Source organism: Capsicum annuum, chromosome 2 (assembly GCF_002878395.1).
Source record: "Capsicum annuum cultivar UCD-10X-F1 chromosome 2, UCD10Xv1.1, whole genome shotgun sequence".
NCBI classification, from domain to species: Eukaryota; Viridiplantae; Streptophyta; class Magnoliopsida; order Solanales; family Solanaceae; genus Capsicum; species Capsicum annuum.
Window position 1 is genome coordinate 140,730,950 of NC_061112.1, and position 16,292 is coordinate 140,747,241.

The 16,292-nt window shown below is 31.0% G+C and overlaps 1 protein-coding gene across 1 annotated transcript; it reads right to left on the reverse strand.

Moving 5' to 3' along the window:
• Positions 1-12,597: 12,597 nt before the first annotated feature.
• On the reverse strand, positions 12,598-14,167 carry LOC107861326 (transcription repressor OFP7-like). The gene is given in 2 exon segments (NM_001324812.1): positions 12,598-13,016; positions 13,555-14,167. Coding segments are annotated over 2 exon segments (1,008 nt in total). The 3' UTR covers positions 12,598-12,621.
• Between the last annotated feature and the right edge of the window lie 2,125 nt (positions 14,168-16,292).

Genomic DNA, 16,292 nt, shown 5'->3' on the forward strand with positions numbered 1-16,292 from the left:
AACACATTGATGTATTCCATAAGATGGTGATCCTGACCTCCATCTTTAAGATTTTGAGCATCCATAGAATATACATCATTTAACGATCTAATTACGTTCATAAAGTTGCAGTCAACTGTACTGTATTTGTATGATTTGTTTGGCTCATTTTTGTACGAATTATGCGGCCCATACTTCGACTTCTTTCTCAAGTAGTAAAAGCAGACATCAATATGCTGCATTAGTGAATACCACAAACTTTAAAGCATTCAAAAAAATTGTATTCTAAATATTACAGTCTATGCAAGTAAAAAATTCATATGCAATTTTTTATATTAATGTAGATGACTTGTGTATCAAAAATTGCATTCTTAAAGTTCAGTTACATGCAGACAATGTTATCTGCATAGTATATGCACAGTATTTGATGTAGTATACTATATCATACTTTGAATTCTTAAAAATATATACACGTTAAACCAAATGTATTTCAATGTAACCTAATATGTATTTTTAAGTATTGTTACAGACGAAATGTAAAAATTTTCATTTCAAAATAATATACTAACCGAGTCTGTCCATGTCTGATCTGCAAATCCCATCGTATAGAATCAGTTTTTGTCTTCCACAGTCTCAACACCAAAATGCATCTTTAAAATTTCTGATTTTCCTCTCTTGTAATGGTCCACTTTTCCTTTCCTGTGTATTTTAAGGATTTGGTAAATCATGAAAACATGTATTGATACAAAAAAATAATTTGTCACTATTCAAAAGAACAACCTCCTAGCAGTAGCTTTTAATAGGTCCGCAGAAATTCAGTCCGTGAAGTTCTTCACAATCTTTCTATCTTTTATTCCATCAATCGGGTGATATAAAAATGGATATTTCTGGGGAAATATGCGTATTACCCCTACTGAGCTCCCTATATAATTGTAGAATATAAAAACTTAATAAATACAAACGTATTTGCAATACATATTACATAAAAAATTATATATATCTTATTGTATTTACCAGCAGCTGAACCAAATTTTTCGGTGTATGGCGATTCCTTGAATTTTGATGATCGACTAATCCTTAACTTTGGTCTGGGAGTTTTTACTTCACGATTAGCGGATGGATAAATGATGATACTTTTATGATTGTAGACATTCAAGCTAGGTAGAAACTCATCCGGGATTGTGTTTTGTGAATCAGGAATTAATTTTTCATCCCTCTGTTCATCATTAGTTACTTCTTGTGTATTAGGAGGTGTTCTAACTTGCTTTTCGGTATCAAGTTCTACCTCTGAATCAGTGATTTCTCTGTTGATCTAACAAAAAGATTGAAAAAAGAATATTACATTTTTTCTATCAAATTGAACCTAAATAAACTCAAAATATATAATAGTTAGATACATACTTGATCATGATCTTCAATATCAGTCTCAGAAATTTTTGCATCCAAAATTTCATGATGAGATGCTTCTTAACGGTTTGCCGATGGATGTATGATGATGCTTTGTATTTGATACACATTTAGGCTAGGTAACATCTCATCAGTGATTGTGAATTGCGAATCAGACAAAATTATTTCATCAATTTTCTCATCGCTGGTCTGTCAAAAAATGAAAGAAAAAATTGAATTTTCCTATTGATTATTACATGACATGAAGATAAAGTTAACATCACTATACATACTTGACAATCATGTTGAACAACGTTCTCAGAATATAAGTAATCTAAATTTATGTTTTGGAGATGTTCATCAGGGTTTAATTGTTGAGAATCAATTTCAACATTCATTTTTTTAGAATGCAAAACAGTGCACCCCTTAAAAACAAGTATAAAAATCAAAACATCAAACAAACATGTACTTGTATCGGTTTATATATGTGAATTCAAATGAATATATATATGAAACTTAATTATTTACCTTTTTACCAAGTAAATTTGCCTCCAATTCCTGATCAACCTCCAAACTTAATCGTTGTGGTGATTTTTCGGTACAAACATAATCCATATTCTGAAGTTCAGGATCTTTATTTGCATGTTGTTGCTACAAATACAATATACAAATTAAAATAACCTATTAATACTTGAGTCAAAGTTTTTTTTTTTGAAATAGAATATACATATTTATATATAACATCAAACTCTTTATACATATTATAGAACATAATAAAATAATCATCCATTATTAAAATACATATGCATTGTTAAAAAATATATATGAATAAAACTAAAAATACATATGTAGTTTTAAAAATACATATGCAGTGTTAAAAATATATATGAATAAAACTAACAACACACTGTGTCGCATGTTATAGTGTTTTTAATGAACCAAATAATATTTACTATTACTAAGTCAATCTTCAATTCTATTGCAAATTTGACAGTCTATTAACCTCAGCTATATTTTGAATATAAAATTCAAAAGTACAAATAAATATGTATTTGAAACTTTAATATTTACCTTTGTACCATCAGAAATATTATCCGAAGATTGAACAACATCAGGACTGAAATGTTGTCCAAATTGCTCTAACCCTCCCTCATCAACATTTGCTACTTTATCAGCTTCAATATCTTCAACCTGCTCCTGAAAAAATTATGTCCAATAACATAACGAGTTATTTTACAAACTGTGTAGTATTTGTATAAGGCAGTCCCATAAGTATATATATATTCAAATCAACTAATTTTTTCAAAGAAAAAATTTACCATGCTTCGAGCAAATGTTTTCTTCAACTTTTTGAATTTTTTTTTTCATTAGACCACGAATTTCTTTAAATTCACGACGAACCTGTTTTGATAAAAAATCTATATACAAAATTTTTTTCATGAAAAACAAATTATTTGTCAAAAAAAAAGTACCTCATCGCAGAATGCATCAAAATCTTTCTTAGAAATAAAGGCTTGTTTGTCAACATGACTCTCAGGCTTTGACACAGTTACTTCCTGTACATGAACATCTGGCTTTGAGTGTACCTGAGGAAAAATAACCCGAGCTATTTGTTTTCCTTTCGCTGTTTTTGAAGAAGATGTCTATCGTGTTGAAATTGACTTGAAAATTTGTGTCTTCATTCCATCAGCCTTTGCAGCACGAGGAGCTGGTGTCCTCGTTTGGGTATGCTCGTCAAAACTATCTACTTGCTTTTTCCTTAAAGGTTTCTTCACTACTGGTGTTGAGGAATCAACCTTCTGTTTCTTCTTTGAATGTTCTTTGCTCTTTCTTGGTGGTGGATCCTGGAAGTCGTCATCAGAATCAACAGAAAGTTCATTTTGTGTTGCATCCTTTGCGGTTTTTGCAATTTTGACAACTCTTTTTTCGTTGGCTCTATGTTCTTAAAGACAACCTAGAATAATAGGTAAATAATAAATGTTAAAGAATTAGTTAAACAATTGTAAATGAAAATACATATATATATACTGTAAAATACATATTAATACATATGTATTTATTAAGAACAAATCTTGCCATCGTCAATAAACATAGCATTCAGTAAAAACTCAAAGCGTGGACGAGGTGCAATCGTCTTCCAATTTAATAATCGGGAAATCTGATTATCAACCTTCGATCCAATCTTTGGTGGGACATTTGAACAACACTCGTAAAGCCACACTTGAATAGCCAGTGGCATTCCCTGAATCAAATAAAATTGACCACCAACTTTCAACCGGTTGTTCAAACTTCTGGCGAAATCTTCAAAAGATAAAGAACCCCATGAAAAATCCTTATATCTTCCACTTTCGACCAAATCGAAATGAAGACGGGGTATTACCACAGTTTCAACATTAGATAAGACAAATGAATGCAGGAAGTACAGGATTGCAAATTTCTCAGCATCCACATCATTGTTCTCCTCCATACTCTCTCCGTGAATGCTAGAAATAGTTGCCTTTTCTCTATAATTTCTGCCCCATTGAAATACTTCTCAACAATCCTATTTGGTACACCCTTGTCAAAAATAAAGTCATACCTATTTGACACTCAATTCAATCCAGTTATGATGGCAAATTTCCTGGGAGTAAAATTAAGAAAGGTCCCATTAGCACAAATCAAAATCTCAGAAGAAGAACTACCCTTCACCTCAAGCGTCATAACGCATCTGCACAATTGTTCTTGCACTACACATTGCTGCTTCTTCATAAAATAACCAAAAATATTTTTCTTGCAAATTTTTTTAAATTGTTCCTTGTTTAAAATTGTGCGTATGCTTCCATAAATATCTTTGTCACTGTAAGAACACATGTGTGGTGCAAATCTTGTAAGTTTTCTAACAATGAATATTTCATCCCGCATTACCTATAAAAAGAATCATATAACATGCAGCCAACAAATCAATCATCCAATAAAAATAAAAAACATATAACAGGCATATATATTTTTATCATATCAAAACTGCAACAAACACTGAAAAATACATATCAAATATACTAAAAGTACATATAGTCAATAGACTGTTCTAGTATTTAAGCTTAAACTAACATGCATATGTATTTTTATAGTATCAAAACTGAAATCAACACTGAAAAATACATATCATATATACTAAAAATACACATATCCAACAAATATCAGAACATCCTCAGCAATACAATATCATCTTCACAAATCATCATTTAATCAGTAAATATCATCATAACATCAAAATACATATTAATTACATAAAAAAAAAATACATATAACTTACAACTTTAACAACATCTTTACTTAGGGCAAAAATACATTTAGAACAAAAAAATACCTCTTCCTCGCTAACATCTTCAGAATCATCATCAAAAGAGATCTGAACATCCTCATCAACCTTAGTCAAACCTTCAATTTCTTTCGCTTTCCTTTTCTTCTGGATTTTTTTGATTTTTTTTTCCTTCTGAGAAGGCGATTTCTTCAACGTTTTTTTTTTCAAAATTTTTTTCATCTTTAGCGAATCGTTGAGAAACTTCGACCTAATATCCTCCAGTTTCTCAGATTTCTTCGACTGTAAAGAATTTGAAACAACTTTAACTACATCTTCTTGAGTTAATCCAAGACTAAAAGATGGTCCACAATCATAGACCAAATTCGAATTACTTATACCACTATATGTTTGTGATTTTGATGTTTGTTCTGCCATTAAAATTAAAAACCTTAAATTCTGATTTTGAGATATATTAGAGTATGCTAATTCTGAAATTTACCCAAAAAAAAAAATGTTAACATGCAATAGTTAAATTAAGAGTTACCTGAAATAGATGAAGATAATCTTTACTGATGATGCTAAAATCGTGCAAAGTGAAAACAAATTGAAGCAAAAAGATATTGTTTAGGGAGAAAAAAACAGAAAAAAATCTTTCAAAATAATGAACGAGATGGCGAATGGCGTGAAAATAGGGAAACTAACAGTAACTTCTTCAAGTGGGTAAAAAGTAGGAACCACAAAAAATAATGATATGAATATTACAAAATGTAATTTAACAAAATTGTTATTATTTTTTATAATTTCATACTTAAGTTTAATACTTTATGCATTTTTTCCTTTTTTCATCCTTTGCTGTTTGTTGCTTTTGAGTTTTGACAAATTCAAAAGGGTCATTTGCCCAAATGCTTCTATTTTGGGTGTTCTTTAAATCTTTATTCCTTTATTATTTTAAAGCATTTTTACTCTTTAGCATTTCAACTAAAAATTGGTGGTCGAAAATCTCTTTGACATCAAAATAACAAATAATTTTTTTTGCAAGACATAAGTTTATATTTTGATACCATAATATTCCACAAGTTATATTATAAAAGACATACCAAGTTGTGCCCTTGAAACCGAAATAACAAATAATTTCTTCACCGCATAAGCTTGTATGCTCATATCATAATATTTCATAAATTATGCTTTAAAACAAATTAGGTCGTATATCGTGAAAGCATATAGTATTTGCCAAAAAAGAAACGTACAAACTCAATTTTTTCTCTAAAAAAGATAAGAACACATGCCCCAAAAAGCATAAATCCAGCATCTGAACACTAAAACAAATTCTGAAAATACTATGCAATTTGTATTGCATAGTTTAATTTCTATAGAAACTTATGCTGAGGCCAAAAGTTCAGAAAATAAATTAAAAAACTCTAAATATATATATATATTCTCCCCTTCTCATATTAGTTGGTCTAAGATATCATAAATAAAAAGATAATTTTACTAATTCGGCCTTAAAAAACTTCTTACGAACTTTACAAACAAGTATTTACACTGCTTTAAAAAATTAATTGCAAGAATAATATGAAAAAATTAATTAATATTTTTTTTTATTGGATAAAGTGATCAACTAATATGGAATAAAAACTACTAATGTGAAACGGAGGGAGTAGGGAGTGATTTAGGTTTAAGAGGATAACAACACTTAACCTACAAATTTTCATTATATACGCAGTAGGGGCAAAATGTAAACATCTGAGATACTACATGAGACAAAAATTAAATTAAACACCAGTCCCTTGACATCTCTCTTGGTTTTGTCTATGATATTAAAGTAGCTAGAGAAGTTGCACTTTATTGATCTCAAACTCAGATCACGATGCATAAAGCAAAGATTTTGGATATTATCCACATTGAATTTTAAAGTATAATAAGTAGGTAGCAGCAGTATCATGAATTGATGGAATATGTAAACTACTAACTGCAAATAAAAAAAAGTTACGATTCATTTAACAAGTTGCCCCTCCATTTTGGGCTGCTTTCTTGATTAAAGGTTTGAAAATTTTTCTGATGCCTTTGTACCAGTAAATTTATCAACAATTGAGGAAACAAGAATTGCTCAGAGCTCAAAGGCCAAAGAATATATAGTAATCGTGAAAAAGGTCGTGCCTTTATCCCATATTCATGCAGCGTATATTAATAGTTGTACCGGTAATCTAAGCCTACGACTTTTGCCGTTGGCTGGCATGGTCGGGCAATAGAGTCAAGATTTGAAATTTATGAATTTAAAATTTTAATCTTTTAAATTATCGGGTTATGTAGTACTAATTCAATCGTAAGTATTAGTTTATTTCTTCAATATAGACACGGATCTGCAGCTAGCAATCATGACTCGTATCACCGATCATCAAGAATGCACCTCACAGTAGATGAACTCCTGGCCCTTGGTCCACAACCTAGCTATGATGCGAGCATTTTCTCTATTGTGAAACGTAAATCCTAATCATCTTCTAATATGGAAAAACTTTTTTTTCCGACATGCACCCATAATGATGTATTCACATGATTCATTGCACTTTTAGGTGTTGTTTGGTAGGAGGGATGACGGATAATTAATTTCGAAATTAATTTTAAAATGAATTTATCCCATGTTTGGTTGGGATACAATTCACTTGATAACTCAATCTGGAATTAGTTATCCGATATTGTACTGTTATTTTTAACCCTTCTTGAGGGTAGGATAACTAATTCTGATATAGCTAATTTTGAAATTTATAATAATCTTGAGAAAACTTGTTTCCAAACAAATGAACCATAAGTGTAGGATGATTAAGGAGAGGACAAACTGCTAATGAGCTAACGGACTAATTAGAACTCAACACAAAATAATTTCCAACACATTATAAATTAATAATTTGTACATATTTAATGAATTTTTAATATAAATATAAATTTTAATAAAAGCTTACAAGTGAGTTATGCTGAACCAGTAATCGAAGCGCTAGCTTGGTCCTTGGGCAGGCACGCGCGTTAAAATATTTATACAGATCGATCAGTAAAGCAGCTAACTGAGAGATCTCAGACATTACACGTCTTTGCACACGAAAAAAAGTACATTTGCAGCTTATCTTGTCACTTCCAGTTTATGCAATAAACTCAAATTGGTTTAGTACTGCTGTACTGGATATTGTTTCGTCTCAGGCTAGCTAGCTAGCTCCTCTTTTATGTTAAGCAGTATTGCCTATGTTCGGGTCGGGAATCTAATTTTTATCAATAAGGTGAAAGTTTTGATAGCCAAATAACTGCTTATTAAGATAACCTGTCTCGTTTTGAAGATAATAATCTCTCATTTTAAAGAAGCTAACTTCGGAGTATCTTTTGTTGGGTTCAAAGTATATGAAAAAGTGTGAATGAAAAAATGGAGGAAAAATGGTAGAGAAGGGAGACACCAATTTAGAAAGTATACTCCCAAATTGGAAAGTTCACATTTTCTCCCACATTGATGGAAGAAGAGAACTTGTGAGTATTTAAAATAAGAAACACTTACTCCATGTGATAAGTGAGGCAAGAAATAAGATATGCCTCGCGCAGTCGTCGTTGTTGCTCGGCTTTGGCTTTGATCGATGAGATTTATCTTTTTGGATAAAATTTATTCGACAGAAATTTAATCCGAAGGGAAAGTAAAAACGCAGTAAATTTTTCTGTGTTTTGATCCTCCAGTTATATGCATGCATGGCACTGTTTCGAACTGATGTTTCTGAGAGATGCACTGTTTCAAACTGATGCTTCGGAAGGATGCAATCCTTCAACAAAATGTCACACTGATTCATGAAATGGTCTGTCTGTTCAGAAAAGATGCAATCTTTGGACGAACAGACATGATTTTTCAGGAAAGGTCACACCTTTTAAGTGAACCATTGCCACTTTTCAGAAGAGGAACATGAAGGCTATATAAACCTGCTTTCATCAACAGGTTTAAAAACGAATTTTCTGAATTACAAACTCTCTTCTTGTCTTCAAAACATTTTGTGTAATCAATCAAACTGTTGAATGAGTTCGTTGAATCCAACAATTTGAGGTACCGCTATTGTTCGGATTGAAGGCCATTTTATCCTGGGAGGAAGATTCCATAACCTCGGGTACAGTGAGGAGAATTATTCCTTAAGGACACTCCGTGACGTCGGGGGACTTGGCCTTAAATTCTGTTTCATCTATTTTCTGAAATCTAACACACTTCTTGGATAGATTATTAAGTAATCTTGTGTTGAAGGTGTTAAAGAACTTCAAAGGTGTTCTTGTTTATACATGAACTATTGTTGAAGTTGGTGTTGCAATTATACAGATTCTTGTACCCGAAACTACATAAAATAACATCTTTTTGGGTAATTAGTCTGATAATGTACGTAAACGAAGTTTACTTTTACCAAAATATACATAACCTAACCTATTACTCCATATAGCATACTCAGTTACTATCTTTTAATAATAGTTCTTACAGTATTAAGATGAGTTTAAGTTATATATTCCATCAATCACCTTTACATGTTACAACAAGTAATACGTGTTATTTTCAAAATGAAAAATTCAATTTTAAGAAGGCTTATATGCAGATAGTTTTTGACTAACTAGATAGTATACCAAATTTCTTACAATGATTATGTAACTATAATTTAAAATCTAAGACTTGCCGTGCAGGAATGGCCTTAATTAGTTAAAGGCTTAAATATGATTTAATTGTATAAATATTATTATTATTATTAATGTACATAACTTTAGCTCTTTCATACTACTTGTATAGTATTTTAGATAGAACAACGATACAATTTAAATGACATATTTCTAAATTTAATTTAAGGGATGAAAAAGCTCTCTCTAGATCCCTCCCTTTCAAATAAGATGTTACATTATCTTTTATACTCCTTATAATTAATATTTTAGATGGGAAAATGATGCAGCTTAATCATTCTGTTTTCAATCTAGAGGCCCTCCCTTTTGTCTTGGATGTAAGAAAGGGGTTCAATTATTGTCATTTATCTGGTGAAAAACTTTCACTTAGAGCACCTGCAAAATAATAGTAATTCCATACACAATGCATACATATATATATATATGTTGATTTAACTTTCCATGTTATATTTGTACTGTGCTAGAGGTATGTAGGTGTGTTTTTTTCTTTTCGTAACAGGTTAATTACTTACAGGAAGATAAAGGTCGATAAATTGAAGGATCATTTTCACTTGTGCTCATACTTTGTGTTGATCTTTAATTTTTGTTCCTCAAAATAGATACTAATTTTTTTGAGGGACATATATTTGTATCATAATAACCAAGAAGTTATATATGTCATGCGCCCATAAAAAAAATTACGCTCCGCTAGTCATAAGTTTGAATGATACAGGAAAAGATAAAGATCAATTATTTAAAAGAAAAAAATTAAAGATCGACCCATTTAAATTAAAGAGCAAACCGTGTTTGGACTGATGTTACATGATTATATTTTGGAATATATACCAAGCCCTAGCCTACATGAGTTCTCTACTTCAACCCATGCATGACTTGATTGAAATGTGGTTATTTGGCATCTAGCATCTTTAATTTGAAATGCCTCTACGGTCTACACAATAGATGCATATAGTAAAAAGGAACACATTACGTACTTATAAAATATCATATTTATAATTGCACTACGAATTTTGTAAGTATCTTGATAATACTAGCAAATCAAGACTGTGTATAACTTAAATTAAGTATTACTAGTAACAAATTTTTGCTGGCTAAATATTGTAGTGTAATTTCATCGATTATATGTAGTAAAAAACAAGTTGAATGACAAGACCCATCATAAAAGTAAGTGAAATTTCGGATCCGTGTTTTATGGGTGTCGCTTTGCTGGAAAAATATGAATGAGTCAATGGTACTCTTTAACATATACTCTATCTATCAACTTATCATGACTTCTTTCATGTCACATCGACTTTAGTCAAGGCAAAATATATTTTGCAATGAGCCAATGACAACTAATAAGGTGAAAGAAAATTGAAGATCACAAGCTCAAGTCGTGATAATAGTCTTATGTTGCATTGTTGGGTATAATAGATTTTTATAATCTGATTTTTTCTTAGACCACGTACATATATAATAGAAATTTTAGTGTATTCGACTATTCTTTCACTACATGCGTTATAGTAAAAGTAAATTGAAAACACAAAAAAAAAAATAACTAGCTTGTTACTGCTAGTAGGACATACATTTATATATGATTTACCATAAAAATAACATATATATTATAATTGTATGTATACAACTCAAATTCCTAGCCCTAGGCTTGTTGTTTCTATGATAGATCAACGCGGCTGAGGGAATCCTCTTTTTTTTTCCTTGGGTACCTTGAAATTTTAACATAAAAGAATCTATTAAAGTTGATGGAAATACTACATACATATTTTGGGGAAGACGTTATGAATTATAATTTGCAGTTTCTTTGTTGGGTTACATCTATGATCCATCCATCAATCCTGACCAGTCAGAAGCAGCGAATCAGTTTCCAATTGTCACTTAAAAGATTTCTTAAAAAAATTAATCTAATTTGACTATTCACAAAAGTAATAATCTCTTGTTGTAGGCTTATTCTTTTCTCATGCTAAGAGGTATACCTCAGTCAAAAAAGCAATTACCAAAAGCATTCATGATTGACAATTATTGCAATGTAAATTACGTATTACTCCTCCGTTTTAATAAAACATACTCTTTCCAAAAAGAATATTTTAATCTTTCAAATTTTTCATTTCATTTTTTCACAAAATTAAATTATATTTTGATACATTCTATATTTATTTTAATGTAAGATCATAAGATTCAATTTTTTAAATTTTTTTAAATTTTGTGTAAAATTGAAATGAAATAAATAAATTAAAATGTACTCTAATAATTTGATAAAAATGATAATTAACTGTTGCTATTACAAATTGAAGTTCAATCATCTTATAAAGGAATTTATATTGCCCTTGTATATAACCAAGAGTGGAGCAAGAATGCCAAGGGCGTCGTCTAAAATTACACTCTCATTATGGTGAAATAAAAAATAACTTCTTTAATTTTGTGTATATATATATATAGTAGATATTGAATATTTTTATTTTCTTTATGTAACTTTTTTCATATTTTTATTCTTTTTAGTGAAAATATGCAATAATTCTGTTTTTTACTCCATTGTCTTTAAACTCCCAACAACAACAAACCTAGTGTATTCCCACAAAGTAGGATCTGGGGAGAGTAAGATGTACGCAATTCATACCGCTACCTCCGAAGAAGTAGAGAGGTTGTTTCCGATAAAACCCCGGCTCAAGATAAAGAATAGCAAACAAGGAGATGTCTTTAAACTCCCACCTCCCCTAAATTTCGGCACTATTCATAGTTAGAAATTTTATACTAATAATTAAAGATAATAAATAAAATTATTATTTTATTTTTTTACTATTATAAGGTCTACCAAATCAAGCATGAATAAATAAAAATGCATGGATATTAATTAAGCGCCGCGGCTTTAATTTATTTGTTTGATCCTCTCATCCTCCCCATTAGCCTTTAGGCAAAGCTAGTCTCACGATTCAGAAAGCCAAATGAGATTTGTATTTGTAGCAATGCATAAACGTGCTTGCAACCATATACTTTCTCATTTATAGCTTAACCACGCCCCTTTAAAAAATACTTTATCTCTAGAAAGTAAGATATTTTTTTAAGCTTATATTCACCCTTGATATCTTTAAAAAGATGTAATTCGATAGTTTCTTTTAAAACTTTCTTTTAGTTAAATGAGGATAAGATTGAAGGCGTCAGTAATTAATGCCTTTTCTTTCATCTTAAAATGAAGGGTGTATACTACTCCAATCAGACACTAACTAACTAATAAATCTTGATTAATTAGCAACAGAAGAAAATTAATTAGTTTAGTTTATTAAAAACAAGACCTAACATAGATGCTGGATTAATCAAAGGGACATTCTGCATACAGCAGCAGGTGGGTGGGAATGACTTGACTTCCTCCTACCTCTATCATTACCATCATTATTATTACTGTTACCTAAAAATAAAGTCCCCCAAATCTCAGAAAAAGCGTCAACAATCACCCCATGATAATGTTTTCCGTTCAACGACAGAAAACATTGTAAAAGCTGTTCAAGCTCATTCTTCTCAAACATTTCCTTCTCCAATATCATTTCCATCATTGATCTCTTGAAATCTTCATAAGGATCCTGCGATTTCTTCACGATCGCGAAGCTCTCCTTCACTTTCCCATCTACACTACATGGTATTAGCTTCTTGAACACTGATAACCTAGCTGGTAACTCGCTGTCTGATGATGTAGAAACCGACGATCTTCTACCTATCGAGACATAACATAATTAATACTCCATACTATGTATTTTTAATAACAATAATACTTTTTCTGTCTCAGATTATCTCTGTGTAGTACTTTTTAAGAATATTTCTCCTCTCAAGAATTATGAATGTTCAAATACGATAAAATAGTTATAAACCTTTTCTTAAGAAATGTTTTTTTTGGTAAAAAAGAAACATGTGAAAGAGAACCATGACAATTTGAAACTCAGGGAGTATGCAGAAGTATTGTCAAATATTTTTAAAATGTTTTCACATACTTGACCCTAAAAAAAAGTAAATAGCACACAAGAGGGAGCATATTGGAACGACACAAGGTAAATCAAATAGTCTTCTGTTTCAATTTATGTGTAACGAATTTTGATGGAAGCTCAAATTTTTAAAAAAAATTATGATCTAAAACAACTTATAGATATTTACACTACTATAATACCAGTATTTCATTAAAATAAGATAGAAAAGTTAAAAATAAGATTATCTGTAAATATTAACTTGTAGATGATTGATCACACAAATACTTTTACCTTTTGAAGAGGAGAAACTTGGTCTAGAATGCTTCACTCTCCTCTTGGTGTTGCCGTTTCTCTTGTACCGACGCCTAATTGTAGCAGTCTCACATATAGTTTCCAACTGAGGATTAAAATCAGTAGACGAATCATCATCACTCGAGAAATCGAAGCTTCTGGAAGATGAAACCAAAGTTTCAGTTTCCTCTTCACTTTCAGTTCTGCAGTACTCCTCAGCTGAAGACGTGCTCATTCTAATCGCTCTACTCCTCGTTTTCGTCTTTTTAACTCTCCGTTTCTTCTTCTCCGTCTTCTCAACATGATGAGTACTGAATCGCGGAGGAGTAGTTGGCGGCTTTATGGCCAAATGTATCTCCTCCTCTTCACATTGTTCTTCTTCTTCTTCTTCTTCAGAGACGAAGGAGCTGGAAATCACGTGAAACTTCTCTTCTTTCTGCCACTTGAATTCCGGCTCGTAAGGAGTATTTGGATTTGTACTGAGCTTACTATTATTAGTAGTATGTGATGGGTAGAAATTAGGATTTTGGGGAACAGAAGAAGGCTCTTTGGAACGGCAAGAATTGAAGGAAGCAATAACTTTGGAGAAACGAAGTTTCAAACTTTTTCCCATTCTTTTTTGTCTCTGTGTTTGTTTTTTGGCCCTTTGATAAAGTGTGAAGGTGAGAGTTGTTTATATTGGGGACAAGGGGTGATGGAGAGCGTGACCCAGAGTCTCTAAAATGTTTTGAGTTATTAGTCAAAGTTAGTAGTAATTGGTTTTACTGATAACGGTTTAATTTCTCCTTTTCACGCTTATTGAGATAAATCATTGTAATTTTTGAAAGAATTTTAATTTTTTCACATTAGACATTGTCATGTTTCTTGCATTATATAGTTGTTGATAATCGTTAGTAAAGACTAAATTCAAAAAATAAGACAATTTACCTACTACTTAAAATACAATAACATTCTGTAATTATGTGTATAAAGAAAGAATTTTTATTATATTGGGGATAAAAGAAAGAAAAGAAAAAAGAAGACAGTATAGATACTACTATTAGACTAATGAGCTTTGCTTATTTTTGCATATTAACACTCATACATATAGTCGATAGTCTATCAAAAACATTTCTATCCTAATTCCGGACAAGGTAAGGTAGTATTGCGTATATATCACTCCTTTCAAAAATCTTTCTTGTAGGACTATATGTTGTTATTATGTCTAGCTTTTCACATGCGTTTACACTTTGCACAGATCGAGGAGAAGAGAATAGGACAAACTTCAAATTTGGAGTAATAGTCCTCTATTAAATTAGAATGTTGATAGATGGGGATAAAGTTGTAGGCAGTGAGAAACAGGAAGCTGCAGATGCAGTTTCATCTGTTTACTCTTTACTTGTAGAGAAAACATTTCAATGAAAGGTCTGAAATTAGTTGGCGTCTAGCAGGCAAGAGAATTTAATAAAGTGATTCTATGTATGTATGCATTGTAATGAATTCACTATCCAGGGAAACCAACCGTACCGTACTCTGTTGGATTCCCATTTTTCTTTCCAACTTCTTCATTCCACCATCATGTTATAAATCCATCTTTTCCTCTAGTTACTACTTTGGCTTGGTTTGATACCAAGCAAAACGTTTTTTGGAGATAAATGTTTTCCGGGATGTTGATTCAATCAGAATATCTGTAGGAACGACCGATGAACACTTTTCCAATGGCTAATTCCATGGGAAAATAGTGATTTTTAGTAGTGATATATCCGCAAGTCAAATTGTGATGATATGTCGAAACTCCTTAATGAAACTCATTTTATGTAATACTGTTTGACTTGTCACGTTGTTTATGTTAAAAAAAATAAAATTGAAACTTGTGATCTAAATCAATCCTTGTATATTTATGTGACTGTAAATCATTTCATCAAGTCTAAAAAAGAAATTTTTGAAGTTAAATTGTTTCTAATTATAATAAGGTGACAATTTTTGGGACGGACGGAAAAGGATATGGTGAAACATAAAATGTGACTGGCTGGAGTATAAAATTCTACATGTACAACTAGGGCAAAAATTTACACGCACCCGATGTATACATCAAGCTATTGTTCTTTATCATGATTACGTAATTAAATTAAATAAAATGCATGTTAATTAATCATGATTAAGTAACATGAACTCTAAATTCAAACACATGGCATGTATGTATCGGCTTGATGTATAGATCAGGTGCATGTAAGTTTTAACCTACAACTAGTTAGACTTACCCTAGTTAGATGCTTGGTTGAAATCTCGCTAAATATTCTTTTTCTTCTTCTCCCTTTCCCTACTCTTACTAATATATGGATCCACCACAAAATGCAATTAAATGAACAAAGAACTACAAATAGAACCAGAAACATAGACTAATTCCCAAATCAAACATATTAATCCCTATCACTATACAAATAACTTTTTTAATGTTATAAAGCTTTCCGATATTATCTATTATATATAGGCAAATATAGTGAGACAGACGAGCATTGGTGGCAAAAAAGTACTTTACAAAGAAAAGTAATCTTTTGTCTTGGATCATAATGAAACCATTTGCATATTAGGCCACTTGATAGAAATGAAAAAGAAGGTACTAATCTTCTTTGTCTTTGGACGACAGCATTTTGAATGATGTGCCTTGTGAAAATTAAAGCCAGTACAAATAAGAAACCTCTCAAAAGATTATAAGGGAATCCAAGAAAACAAAATCATCCATCCATGGACTTGTCCTT